General features: G+C 37.3%; 1 protein-coding gene across 8 annotated transcripts in view; it reads right to left on the bottom strand.

The window, feature by feature from the left end:
- SYNE2 (spectrin repeat containing nuclear envelope protein 2) overlaps positions 1 to 14,956 on the bottom strand; it is a 384,031-nt gene that overhangs the window by 184,604 nt on the left and 184,471 nt on the right. For all 8 annotated transcript variants that reach the window (XM_077122415.1, XM_077122416.1, XM_077122418.1 and 5 more), the window contains 5 exons: positions 13,267 to 13,469; positions 12,663 to 12,782; positions 12,276 to 12,564; positions 2,276 to 2,427; positions 1,009 to 1,318 (listed from right to left, as the gene is read on the bottom strand). In XM_077122415.1, the coding sequence (XP_076978530.1) occupies positions 1,009 to 1,318; positions 2,276 to 2,427; positions 12,276 to 12,564; positions 12,663 to 12,782; positions 13,267 to 13,469 (1,074 nt within the window). The remainder of the gene's footprint in view (positions 1 to 1,008; positions 1,319 to 2,275; positions 2,428 to 12,275; positions 12,565 to 12,662; positions 12,783 to 13,266; positions 13,470 to 14,956) is intronic.

The following is a 14,956-nucleotide window of genomic DNA, read 5'->3' on the forward strand; positions in this document are numbered from 1 at the left end:
ACCATCTATGAATCTCCCTATAAGTTAGCATGCACCATTATAGTAACCATCTATGAATCTCCCTATAAGTTAGCATGCACCATTATAGTAACCATATATGAATCTCCCTATAAGTTAGCATGCACCACGATGGTAACCATCTATGAATCTCCCTATAAATTAGCATGCACCATTATAGTAACCATCTATGAATCTCCCTATAAGTTAGCATGCACCATTATAGTAACCATCTATGAATCTCCCTATATTAGTATGCACCATTATAGTAACCATATATGAATCTCCCTATAAGTTAGCATGCACCACGATGGTAACCATCTATGAATCTCCCTATAAATTAGCATGCACCATTATAGTAACCATCTATGAATCTCCCTATAAGTTAGCATGCACCATTATAGTAACCATCTATGAATCTCCCTATAAGTTAGCATGCACCATTATAGTAACCATCTATGAATCTCCCTATAAGTTAGCATGCACCATTATAGTAACCATCTATGAATCTCCCTATAAGTTAGCATGCACCATTATAGTAACCATCTATGAATCTCCCTATAAGTTAGCATGCACCATTATAGTAACCATCTATGAATCTCCCTATAAGTTAGCATGCACCATTATAGTAACCATCTATGAATCTCCCTATAAGTTAGCATGCACCATTATAGTAACCATCTATGAATCTCCCTATAAGTTAGCATGCACCATTATAGTAACCATCTATGAATCTCCCTATAAGTTAGCATGCACCATTATAGTAACCATCTATGAATCTCCCTATAAGTTAGCATGCACCATTATAGTAACCATCTATGACTCTCCCTATAAATTAGCATGCACCATTATAGTAACCATCTATGAATCTCCCTATAAGTTAGCATGCACCATTATAGTAACCATCTATGAATCTCCCTATAAGTTAGCATGCACCATTATAGTAACCATCTATGAATCTCCCTATAAGTTAGTATACACCATGATAGTAACCATTTAAATGCACCTCACCTGTAATTGCTGAAGGAGACTTTCATGCAGACGCTTTATTTCCAGACAAGGCTCTTCACTGAAATTGGGATTTTTAGTGCACTCCAAGAGGTAATTTCCTTGGGATTTTAATTCCTTTAGCAAGGATGTCAAATCTTGTGCTTTCTGGAGGAATTTCTTATAAATTTTTAACTGAGCTTTTTTCTCCTGCAAACCATGTTGTAGAGCAAAGCCTGCTTCTTGTTTCTTCCTTAATTCTGTGAGCATCAACCTCAGATCCTCCTTACTTTGCAAATACTTCTCTCCTTCTAGCAAAAGCTTTTCTTGATGGCTAAATTAAATCAAATATTTTGTAACTGAAATGACATTTAGCAAAATGGAGTAGCATTTTGCATATTATAATGCAATATATTATAATGCATACATGCAATATGCATTATAATAAAAAAACTTTAAAATAAGATTCACATAGATTATTTCTAAGAGACTCTTTGGGAATTATAACATTATGAATAGCACTGAGTTTAGCTTAGAAATCAAGATAGAAATTATTTGCAGGTATTGCTAGTTTTTTGTTACATACAATTTAAACTGAGAATAAATACTTAGTAATTTAGATTCCAAACTAGTCCTACCAGTTCATTTTATATACAAATTTATTATAATTGTTATTTTATTTTTTCTTATCAGTAACATGATATACTGAGTATAATGACCAACTAATTAGTTTATGCCTTCTTCCTATAGCTTAAATGTAATTTATAGTGCTTTTTCGGAAAAATATAGACATCATCAGACATTAAATGTATGATTTAAGACATGGGATATGAACTAAAGATTTTCACCAGAATAATGTCAACTGAACTCAGCCAACACTTATCAATGTTTATACATTCACGAAACTCTTAGAATATAGATTTAGAAGCATAAGTTATTTTACAGAGATACCATGTAGACACACTGAGGTTGCTCGGGGGAAGGGAGTTGTGGTGTAGAAGGAGGGTACTGAGGGTGGAACGAGAAGACAATGCTAATTTGTTGGCTAAGCACCCATGGTGATGGACAGCTAGACTAACACAGGCTCGGACCCAGGAGAGAGTTTCTGTATATCTGATCTGGAGAAATATTCCTCTTTGTTTCTGCCCCTGACACTGTGGATGGCCCTGACATCGCTGACTTTCTCTCCAGTAGATAATTACATCCAACTCCAGGAGGCAGACAAAACATCCTTGTTATGGCTTCGCTGTGCAAAGACAAACGATGAAGCTGATAAAGGCATGCCCTTTACCTTAGATATGTGTTGGCTAAATGGAGCGTGTTATCCCACTGACTCTGGATATCAGTAAGTGTTTCCTGAGCCAATTCCGCCTTACTGCTCTCAGCCTGGCGCATGACGGTGTGTATTCTGGCGTCCCCTTCAGGCTTTAGTAAAATGATTTCCTGAATTAAAGTAAGAAAGATTTTACCATTTCATTCATAGTACTTAGGTACATTACTTAGGGTCTCTTTTTATTTATAAATTTTATACTGTGATTGTAACTGCAGAGTAAATTTCAAAATTACCCTTTATTTTTCACGTATTCTCTAAAGACAAAGGTTTAAGCCATGTTTTACAGAGAATCTGGTCTCAATAAACATTTGTTACTTTGACTTGACTGCATTCTGGCTTTCCCCTTGAGACTCAACTACCTTCAAATAAATTATATGCCAATAAAAACTGCCAGATTCTCCTTCCTACCCAGTCAATTATTTATAGATGACAAGTTAGAATAGCCTCCCAAACCAAGGCCTTTTTGACTTATGGTTTCCCATGGGAACACGCAGTGTCCCTCATGTCAACTCTTGTCTCTCTGTTACGGCATAATCTCATTCCCTTTTCTTCTCTTTCCTTCCTTCGTTTTGTCAATCATTTCTTCTCTTCTTGGAAACATTACTTAAGATTCCGATTACTGGAGGATCCAAGATGGCGGCTTAGTAAGGTACATGCGTCTTAGTTCCTCCGACTCCAAATCAACTAATAGGTGAACAGAAACAGTACAGAACAGCTCCCGGGGCTACAGCAGGGAATGGACACACAGCATAACCCAATCTGGACTGGCTAGTCTGACTGCGTAACTCGGCTGCGGTGAGATCCCCGAGCGGTGCGCAATTTCCCGAGCAGCCGCAGCTGCGGCGGTCCGAGCTAATCCCTCCCTCCTTCCCGGGCTGGCTGAGAGACTCGGAGAGGCAAGCTTCCTAGCCAAGGCGGCCGGCGCCACACTTTTGCAGGCGGCTTCGAGTCTCGGCTTTGAGTCCGTGGCTACGAAACTCGGAATAGAGTGCTATCCAAAGTCTGGACTGGCTAGTCTGACTGCGAGACTCGGCTGCTGTGGTGAGATCCCCGAGCGGTGCGCAATTTCCCGAGCAGCCGCAGCTGCGGCGGTCCGAGCTACTCCCTCCCTCCTTCCCGGGCCGGCTGAGAGTCTCAGAGAGGCAAGTTTCCCAAGCCGTGACAGCCGGCGCCCCTCTTTTGCGGGTGGCTTCGAGTCTCGGCTTCGAGTCCGCGGCTACGAGTTTCGGATCGGAGGGCTATCCAAGCCGCGGTGGGCCCCCCCAACGCGGGAGGTTTCCTGGTCTGGTGGGGAATCCCCCAGGCCCGCTGCGGCCCACGACCAGCCACAGGGTCCCCTCAAGCCGCGGCAGCTGACGCCCCCACCACGCGCGGCCCCTGAACCAACAGAGAGAATTGGATCCGAAATCCCCAGGCCACGGAGATCGGTGACTGGGGGGATCCCTTCCAAACACATGAGACAAACGTGTGCCATGTGCGCCACCTACTGGGCAAGATAAGAAAAACAGATCCCAGAGATTGCACAGAAAAATCTTACAACCTTGTTGGGTCCGACACCCAGAGAAAGCTGAATAAATGCTCAGACGCCAGCAGCAGAAGATAACGGTCCACGCTCAAAAGATTGAGAATATGGCTCAGTCAAAGGAACAAACCAATAGCTCAAATGAGATACAGGAGCTGAGACAACTAATGCTGAATATACGAACAGAAATGGAAAACCTCTTCAAAAAGGAAATCGATAAATTGAGGGAGGACATGAAGAAGACATGGGCTGAACATAAAGAAGAAATAGAAAAACTGAAAAAACAAATCATAGAACTTATGGAAGTGAAGGATAAAGTAGAAAAGATGGAAAAAACAATGGATACCTACAATGATAGATTTAAAGAGACAGAAGATAGAATTAGTGATTTGGAGGATGGAACATCTGAATTCCAAAAAGAAACAGAAACTATCTGGAAAAGAATGGAAAAATTTGAACAGGGTATCAGGGAACTCAAGGACAATATGAACCGCACAAATATACGTGTTGTGGGTGTCCCAGAAGGAGAAGAGAAGGGAAAAGGAGGAGAAAAACTAATGGAAGAAATTTTCACTGAAAATTTCCCAACTCTTATGAAAGACCTAAAATTACAGATTCAAGAAGTGCAGCGGACCCCAAAGAGATTAGACCCAAATAGGCGTTCTCCAAGACACTTACTAGTTAGAATGTCAGAGGTCAAAGAGAAAGAGAGGATCTTGAAAGCAGCAAGAGAAAAACAATCCATCACATACAAGGGAAACCCAATAAGACTATGTGTAGATTTCTCAGCAGAAACCATGGAAGCTAGAAGACAGTGGGATGATATATTTAAAATACTAAAAGAGAAATACTGCCAACCAAGAATCCTATATCCAGCAAAATTGTCCTTCAAAAATGAGGGAGAAATTAAAACATTCTCAGACAAAAAGTCACTGAGAGAATTTGTGACCAAGAGACCAGCTCTGCAAGAAATACTAAAGGGAGCACTAGAGTCAGATACAAAAAGACAGAAGAGAGAGATATGGAGAAGAGTGTAGAAAGAAGGAAAATCAGATATGATATATATAATACAAAAGGCAAAATGGTAGAGGAAAATATTATCCAAACAGTAATAACACTAAATGTCAATGGACTGAATTCCCCAATCAAAAGACATAGATTGGCAGAATGGATTAAAAAACAGGATCCTTCTATATGCTGTCTACAGGAAACACATCTTAGACCCAAAGATAAACATAGATTGAAAGTGAAAGGTTGGGAAAAGATATTTCATGCAAAAAACAACCAGAAAAGAGCAGGAGTGGCTATACTAATATCCAACAAATTAGCCTTCAAATGTAAAACAGTTAAAAGAGACAAAGAAGGACACTATATACTAATAAAAGGAACAATTAAACAAGAAGACATAACAATCATAAATATTTATGCACCGAACCAGAATGCCCCAAAATACGTGAGGACTACACTGCAAACACTGAAAAGGGAAATAGACTCATATACCATAATAGTTGGAGACTTCAACTCACCACTCTCATCAATGGACAGAACATCTAGACAGAGGATCAACAAAGAAATAGAGAATCTGAATATTACTATAAATGAACTAGACTTAATAGACATTTATAGGACATTACATCCCACAACAGCAGGATACACCTTTTTCTCAAGTGCTCGTGGATCATTCTCAAAGATAGACCATATGCTGGGTCACAAAGCAAGTCTTAACAAATTTAAAAAGACTGAAATCATATACAACACTTTCTCGGACCATAAAGGAATGATGTTGGAAATCAATAATAGGCAGAGTGCCAGAAAATTCACAAATACGTGGAGGCTCAACAACACACTCCTAAACAAGTGGGTCAAAGAAGAAATTGCTAGAGAAATTAGCAAATACCTCGAGGTGAATGAAAATGAAAACACAACATATCAAAACTTATGGGACGCAGCAAAGGCAGTGCTAAGAGGGAAATTTATTGCTCTAAATGCCTTATATCAGAAAAGAAGAAAAGGCAAAAATTCAGGAATTAACTATCCTTTTGAAAGAACTGGAGAAAGAACAGCAAGCTAACCCCAAAGCAAACAAAAGGAAAGAAATAACAAAGATTAGAGCAGAAATAAATGAAATTGAAAACATGAAAACAATAGAGAAAATCAATAAGGCCAGAAGTTGGTTCTATGAGAAAATCAATAAGATTGATGGGCCCTTAGCAAGATTGAGAAAAAGAAGAAGAGAGAGGATGCAAATAAATAAAATCAGAAATGGAAGAGGAGACATAACTACTGACCTCACAGAAATAAAGGAGGTAATAACAGGATACTATGAACAACTTTACGCTAATAAATACAACAATTTAGATGAAATGGACGGGTTCCTGGAAATACATGAATAACCAACTTTGACTCAAGAAGACATAGATGACCTCAACAAACCAATTACAAGTAAAGAAATTGAATCAGTCATTCAAAAGCTTCCTAAAAAGAAAAGTCCAGGACCAGACGGCTTCACATGTGAATTCTATCAAACATTCCAGAAAGAATTAGTACCAACTCTCCTCAAACTCTTCAACATAATCGAAGTGGAGGGAAAACTACCTAATTCATTCTATGAAGCCAACATCACCCTCATACCAAAACCAGGCAAAGATATTACAAAAAAAGAAAACTACAGACCAATCTCTCTAATGAATATAGATGCAAAAATCCTCAATAAAATTCTAGCAAATCGTATCCAACAACACATTAAAAGAATTATACATCATGACCAAGTAGGATTCATCCCAGGTATGCAAGGATGGTTCAACATAAGAAAATCAATTAATGTAATACACCATATCAACAAATCAAAGCAGAAAAATCACATGATCATCTCAATTGATGCAGAGAAGGCATTTGACAAGATTCAACATCCTTTCCTGTTGAAAACACTTCAAAGGATAGGAATACAAGGGAACTTCCTTAAAATGATAGAGGGAATATATGAAAAACCCACAGCTAATATCATCCTTAATGGGGAAAAATTGAAAACTTTCCCCCTAAGATCAGGAACAAGACAAGGATGTCCACTATCACCACTATTATTCAACATTGTGTTGGAGGTTCTAGCCAGAGCAATTAGACAAGAAAAAGAAATACAAGGCATCAAAATTGGAAAGGAAGAAGTAAAACTATCACTGTTTGCAGACGATATGATACTATACGTTGAAAACCTGGAAAAATCCACAACAAAACTAATAGAGCTAATAAATGAGTACAGCAAAGTAGCAGGTTACAAGATCAACATTCAAAAATCTGTAGCATTTCTATACACTAGCAATGAACAAGCGGAGGGGGAAATCAAGAAACGAATCCCATTTACAATTGCAACTAAAAGAATAAAATACCTAGGAATAAATTTAACTAAAGAGACAAAAAACCTATATAAAGAAAACTACAAAAAACTGCTAAAAGAAATCACAGAAGACCTAAACAGATGGAAGGGCATACCGTGTTCATGGATTGGAAGACTAAATATAGTTAAGATGTCAATCCTACCTAAATTGATTTACAGATTCAATGCAATACCAATCAAAATCCCAACAACTTATTTTTCAGAAATAGAAAAACCAATAAGCAAATTTATCTGGAAGGGCAAGTTGCCCCGAATTGCTAAAAACATCTTGAGGAAAAAAAACGAAGCTGGAGGTCTTGCACTGCCTGACTTTAAGGCATATTATGAAGCCACAGTGGTCAAAACAGCATGGTATTGGCATAAAGATAGATATATCGACCAATGGAATCGAATAGAGTGCTCAGATATAGACCCTCTCATCTATGGACATTTGATCTTTGATAAGGCAGTCAAGCCAACTCACCTGGGACAGAACAGTCTCTTCAATAAATGGTGCCTAGAGAACTGGATATCCATATGCAAAAGAATGAAAGAAGACCCATATCTCACACCCTACACAAAAGTTAACTCAAAATGGATCAAAGATCTAAACATTAGGTCTAAGACCATAGAACAGTTAGAGGAAAATGTAGGGAGATATCTTATGAATCTTACAACTGGAGGCGGTTTTATGGACCTTAAACCTAAAGCAAGAGCACTGAAGAAAGAAAGAAATAAATGGGAACTCCTCAAACTTAAACACTTTTGTGCATCAAAGAACTTCATCAAGAAAGTAGAAAGACAGCCTACACAATGGGAATCAATATTTGGAAACGACATATCAGATAAAGGTCTAGTATCCAGAATTTATAATGAGATTGTTCAACTCAACAACAAAAAGATAGCCAACCCAATTACAAAATGGGAAAAAGACTTGAATAGACACTTCTCAGAGGAGGAAATACAAATGGCCAAAAGACACATGAAGAGATGCTCAATGTCCCTGGCCATTAGAGAAATGCAAATCAAAACCACAATGAGATATCATCTCACACCCACCAGAATGGCCATTATCAACAAAACAGAAAATGACAAGTGCTGGAGAGGATGCGGAGAAAGAGGCACACTTATCCACTGTTGGTGGGAATGTCAAAGGGTGCAACCACTGTGGAAGGCAGTTTGGCGGTTCCTCAAAAAGCTGAATATAGAATTGCCATACGACCCAGCAATACCATTGCTGGGTATCTACTCAAAGAACTTAAGGGCAAAAACTCAGACATTTGCACACCAATGTTTATAGCAGCGTTATTTACAATTGCAAAGAGATGGAAACAGCCAAAATGTCCATCAACAGACGAGTGGCTAAACAAACTGTGGTATATACATACAATGGAATATTATGCAGCTTTAAGGCAGGATAAACTTATGAAGCATGTAATAACATGGATGGACCTAGAGAACATTATGCTGAGTGAGTCTAGCCAAAAACCAAAAGACAAATATTGTATGGTCCCAATGATGTGAATCGACACTCGAGAATAAACTTGGAATATGTCATAGGTAACAGAGTTCAGCAGGAGTTAGAAACAGGGTAAGATAATGGGTAATTGGAGCTGATGGAATACAGACTGTGCAACAGGACCAGATACAAAAACTCAAAAATGGACAGCACAATAATACCTAATTGTAAAGTAATCATGTTAAAATACTGAATGAAGCTGCATCCGAGCTATAGGTTTGTTTTGTTTTGTTTTGTTTGTTTTGTTCTTACTATTATTACTTTTATTTTTTTCTCTATATCAACATTCTATATCTTTTTTGGTTATATTGCTAGTTCTTCTAAACCGATGCAAATGTACTAAGAAACGATGATTATGCATCTATGTGATGATGTTAAGAATTACTGATTGCATATGTAGAATGGTATGATTTCTAAAAAAAAAAAAAAAAAAAAAAAAAGGTCAGCACAATACTGCCTAACTGTAATGTAATTATGTTGGAACGCTGAATGAAGCTGCATCTGAGCTATAGTTTTTTTTTTTTTCTCTAATATATTTTTGTACTTTTTATTTTTAGTTTTGTTTTCTCTCTGTGTTATCACTTTATTTCTTTTTCTGTTTTCGTGCTATTTCTTTCTCTAAATCGATGCATATGTACTGAGAAATGATGACCATACACCTATGTGATGATATTAAGAATTACTGATTGCATATGTAGAACGGAATGATTTCTAAATGTTGTGTTGGTTAATTTTTTTAATTAATAAAAAAATTTAAAAAAAAAGATTCCGATTACTTTAACATTTAAAAATTTTAACTTATGTGTGAGATTAAAGCAAAAAATGTTTATTTGGTACAAAATTTATATTTTGACAAGTGCAATTCCTAACACAACTTCTATAGACAACTTAATTGTACACCATAAGTACATAAGTACATGGAACCTTGAGTAGGGCATGAGATTTTGCAGATTTTTCCAGAGTGATGCCCCAATAAATCCCAGAGTGATTTAAACAGTGAGTAAAAAGTATTTGCAAAGTCCCCTTCGGTGAATGATGAGAAAGGGGGAAAATTCAACTTCCCCAAGTGGAGAATTCTTGATATTCTCACAAGCAGTGGGGACAACCAAAGCAACAGGCTGAGTCCCCAATCTTGGGGTTTGTTCATATGAAATTTATCCCCACAAAGTATAGGTCAAGCCTACTTAAAATTAGGCTTAAGAGTCACCCCCAAGAGAACCTCTTCTGTTGCTCAGATGTGGCCTCTCTCTCCAGGCAACACAACAAGCAAACTCACCGCCCTCCCCCTGTCTGCGTGGGACATGACTCCCAGGGGTGTGGACCTTCCTGGCAACATGGGACAGAAATCCTAGAATGAGCTGAGACTCAGCATCAAGGGATTGAGAAAACCTTCTCGACCAAGGGGGAAGAGTGAAATGAGACAAAATAAAGTGTCAATGGCTGAGAGATTCCAGAGTCGAAAGGTTATCCTGGAGGTTAATTTTTACGCATTAAATACATATCACCTTGTTAGTCAAGATGTAATGGAGAGGCTAGAGGGAATTGCCTGGAAATGTAGAGCCGTGTTCCAGGAGCCATGTTTCTTGAAGATGACTGTATAACGATATAGCTTTCACAATGTGACTGTGTGATTGTGAAAACCTTGTGTCTGATGCTTTTATCTACCTTAGATGAGTAAAACATATGGCATAAAAATAAATAACAGGGAGAACAAATATTAAAATAAATTTAGTAGATTGAAATGCTAGTGATTAATGAAAGGGAGGGGTAAGGGGTATGGTATGCATGAATTTTTTTCTGTTGTCTTTTTATTTCTTTTTCTGAATTGATGCAAATGTTCTAAGAAATGATCATGATGATGAATATGCAACTATGTGATGATTTTGGGAATTACTGATTATATATGTACAACGGAATGATCATACGTTAAGAATGTTTGTGCTTGTTGTTATATATTATTAAATTTAAAAATTAATAAAAAATAAATAAATAAGAACAAACAAACAAAAATTCAACAAATGGTGCTTCAATAATGGGATATTCACATGGAAAGAGAATGAAAGGTGACCCCGCCACACAGCATACAAGAAAAAATTATATATATATATATATATATATACACACACACATATATATGTAGAGAGAGAGAGAGAGAGAGAGATTGAGAGTGATTAAGAAAATGTGGCAAACTGATAACAACGGGTAGACCTAGAGGGAGAGTATATGGGAGTTCATGGTCATAGTCTTGAAACCCTCTATGAATTTAACTTTTTTCCAAATAATTTTAATTTTCTTAAAATGCAGGCTCTAGAATCAGAGAGCCTGAGTTGAGTGTCATCTGTGCTATTCAAATAGATAGAACGCATGTGAGTGTCATCAATGCCACTAATTGCATGGAGTGTTTGGGATCAGAAATTTTAGGTTGTATGTATGGTACCAAATTAAAAAGAGAGAGAAAGACTGAGGAGACAATGACCATTAAATACAATACATAATCTTAGACAAGATCTTATAATGGAGAAGACAACTAAAAGGACATTTTTGGGACAATTAAAATATTGGAATATAGACTGTAAGCTTCATATCAATGCTAAGTTTCTTGAATTTGATGATTGTACTTAATGTGGTTACATAAGTGAATATCCTCATTCTTAGGAAATAGACATGGAAGTATTAGATATTAGAAGAGCATGTAGAATGGAATGCACTACCAAATGATTAGAAAACAGAATGACAGATGGAGATAGACGAGAGATTAGATAGAGGATAAACGCATAGATGAATGGATAGAACAATATAGTAAGTGTGGCAAAGTTTTAAAAGTTGGTAAACCAAGGTATCTGGTTTTTTTAGTTCTCTGTTTTGTTATTGAATTATTTTTGTAACTTGCTTGTAAGTTTCAAATTATTTCAAAACAAAAAGTTAAAGAAAATTAGTTATGCCAAGAAAAAAAAAAGATTCCAATTACTTTAGTACTACCAACCCTAATACCACACTATTTTTGACCCTTTCTTCCTTTAACAATGCTTGGAGTAATGTGCTTTCAATTCTTCTGTGATGCCTTTTACGTACAAGTGCTTTAACTCCTGTCTTTTACCTAGCAATGTTAATTTAATATCTCTTAGATGAGAAAGTGAGCTCAGGGTAGTGGAGACTACCTCTCCCTCCGCAATTCCTAATAAATATCTGACAGCCTTATGAACCACACATATCTACTCTGGGGGAGAATTCTGCTCCATCCCTCCCTTGATATTGCTGAGACCTCTGCTGAACTGTTTCTATTTAGCATCTTTATTTCAATTCTTCTGCACTCACTGAAGATGGACAACTGGGCCTTTTCCTCTCAAGAACACATACGTTCTCTCTTTCATATGCATTAAAATAGTTTCAGACACATCTTAATTCTTTTATTTTGTGAGCCCGATGATCTGAATTTCTGCAATCTAATGATTCAATCTGCCATTAATAAACAATTTTTTTCAGCTTTCCTTTCTTTTCAAAATTAGAATTCACTCCAACCTTTGAAGTTTAGATTCCACGGTTGTACCTTTATTTTTTGTATTCTTTCTTCCAGCGGCATTTTGCCTTCCGATGAATTCAATACCATCAGGGATTCCTTAATCCCTGTTATCCAGTGGACTACGTCATGTGCAAGACCATTAAAGCTCTGGTCCTCAGCAGGAGGTGACTTATCCTCTTCCTCAATTTCGCATATTTGTTTCAAGAACGTCTGATATTTATCATTCAAATGGGTTGATTCCGTTATTAATTCTTCTTCAGCAAGCCCATATTCCTTCAACGAGTCATTTAACTGGTTCAGAGATTCAAATTGTTCCCTGTAAATTCCAAATGCCATTGAAAGTTTATAGAAGCCACTACACCATGAAAGAAACCATATTCCCAGGAAACATATTTCACACAAGATCAGCTATACCTCTTCCTAGCCAATGCTTGGTAAAATAGCTCAGTTTTCTCTCCTGATTCTTCTGTTTCTTTCCACTTCTCTTCTTGATTACTCAGCCACTCACTCAAGTTTCTGTGGTCATCCTGGAGTCTAAAAGAAGATTGCATGTTAGAATATAAAATAAGCAAAGAGTGCAAAAAATTTATAATGTGATGGAATTCCTTTATAACACTGGCACTACAGAGGCTGACATAAACCTTGTGTGTAAACCAGGTTTTATTATTATACAAAGAAAATTTAACTTCTGGTATATCAAAATCAGTCATGAATAATAACCTGAATTATTGTGGGGTTTGATAGTATTAAAGGAAGAAGAAGCCACACAAAGGTGTCATGAAGGACAGAAAACATTTTTGGACTCCTTCCTAAATCTTTGCCATATTAGATAACTTGAAGAATTCTCCTAATTTCTGCGTTCCTTGAGCCAAACCTGGATTTCAAAAGTATCTCTATTTTATTTGTAAAATGTTTGTTTACTGTGCATCCTAGTGTTTGCTGTACTAACGGAGGAGACATAAAGGAATATAAAGGAATTTAGATAACATGTTATTTGCGCATCACCTTTACTTCCTACCTCAGTAGCTGCTGTAAGCAGTCCCCAAGTTCCTTTGCTCGCACCTGGCACAGGGACTCCATTTTCTCTAATTCAAATTCTTGACTTGCAATCCAACTGTTAAGTTCTTTAACACATGCTTTAGGCAGATGTTTTTTCACCTGATTCAGTACAGTTTTTACCTGCTGGATTTTACTGTCTCTTCCTTCAAGAGTCAAGAAATCCTTAGGAGAGACCAAAAGGTCAGTTGCATACTACTCGCAAGTCTAAGTATTGTCTCTTTTAGCCACTCCCCATGGAACATTTCCCAACCAATCCATGACATGCCAACCTTCTTATCATTCCATACAAAAAAGGGCTCTGGTTAGCTCCAATGGCAAATGATCAAAAGAGGATTTATATTAGTGCTAGAATGTGTACGTGCATTCGCATTTGTGTATGAATTCCTGGGAACTGCATGAAGCTAAAGAACGTAGTGCCACTGAGGAGGGGCCGGCCACAGGTTGGCCAGGAAACTACATTTCCCTACCCTAGTTCTCCTCAACTTCTCCTAAATATTAACTTCTTTCTGGCAATCAAAACATAAAGCTAAACAGCCTATTCTCTATTTACCCTTCCCCCAAATCAGAATTCTTTTTTGATATTTTTGTATCAAGGTTTAAGTGTTAATGGCTGAGGACCATGCAAAAAACAAAGTTAAAAGGGGGAAAAAAGCTGGGACTTTCAACTAAAAAACAGAAAAGAACAGAGATTCTATCAATAAAGAATGGCACCATCAAAGCAAGAAATTAAAAAGAGAACATTTAGTGCCATTGATAAGACTGAGAGCATAATTTACTATGAAAACATTAAAATATTAGATAATCCATCCTAAAATGATCAAGATTTGAGAATGCAGTATGCATTTTAAATACATCCATGCATTTGGCTATTTATTTCTTTTTAATTTTTTTATTGATGCGTAATATATTTTCACACACCATGTAATCATCCAAACTGTACAATCAATCGTTCACAATATCATATAGCTGTGCATTTATCATCACAATTGACTTTTCCTTTTTTTGTGAAAAATAAAATATATACAAAAAAGCAATAAATTTCAAAGTGCATCGCAACAATTAGTTGTAAAACAGATTTCAGAGTTTTGTGTGGTTTACAATTTCAGAATTTTAGGTTTTTACTTCTAGCTGCTCTAAGATACTGGAGTCTAAAAGAAATATCAGTATAATGATTCAGCAGTCATACTCATTTGTTAAACCCTACCTTCTCTGTATAGCTCCACCATCACCTTCGATCTTCTTCCCTCTCTTTAGGGGTATTTGGGCTATGGCCATTCTAACTTTTTCATGTTGGAAGGGGCCGTCAATAATACGGGATAGGGGGATAGAAATAGTTTATGTTCTGGAAAGGCTGCCCCTCTGCATTTCAACACTTATCTGGTCCAGGGACTATCTGGAGGTTGTAGGTTTCTGGTAAGTTACCCCAGCTTGTGTAAGGGTGACCTCCAGAGTAGCCCCTGGACTCTATTTGAACTCTCTCAGCCACTGATACCTTATCTGTTACACTTCTTTCCTCCTTTTTGGTCAGGATGGCATTGTAGAGCCCATAGTGCCAGAGCCAGGCTCATCCCTGGGAGTCATCTCCCACTCCGCCAGGGAGAACTTTCACCCCTGAATGTCATGTCCCACATGGGGGGAGGGCAATGATT

Source organism: Tamandua tetradactyla, chromosome 12 (genome assembly GCF_023851605.1).
Source record: "Tamandua tetradactyla isolate mTamTet1 chromosome 12, mTamTet1.pri, whole genome shotgun sequence".
Lineage (NCBI taxonomy): Eukaryota > Metazoa > Chordata > Mammalia > Pilosa > Myrmecophagidae > Tamandua > Tamandua tetradactyla.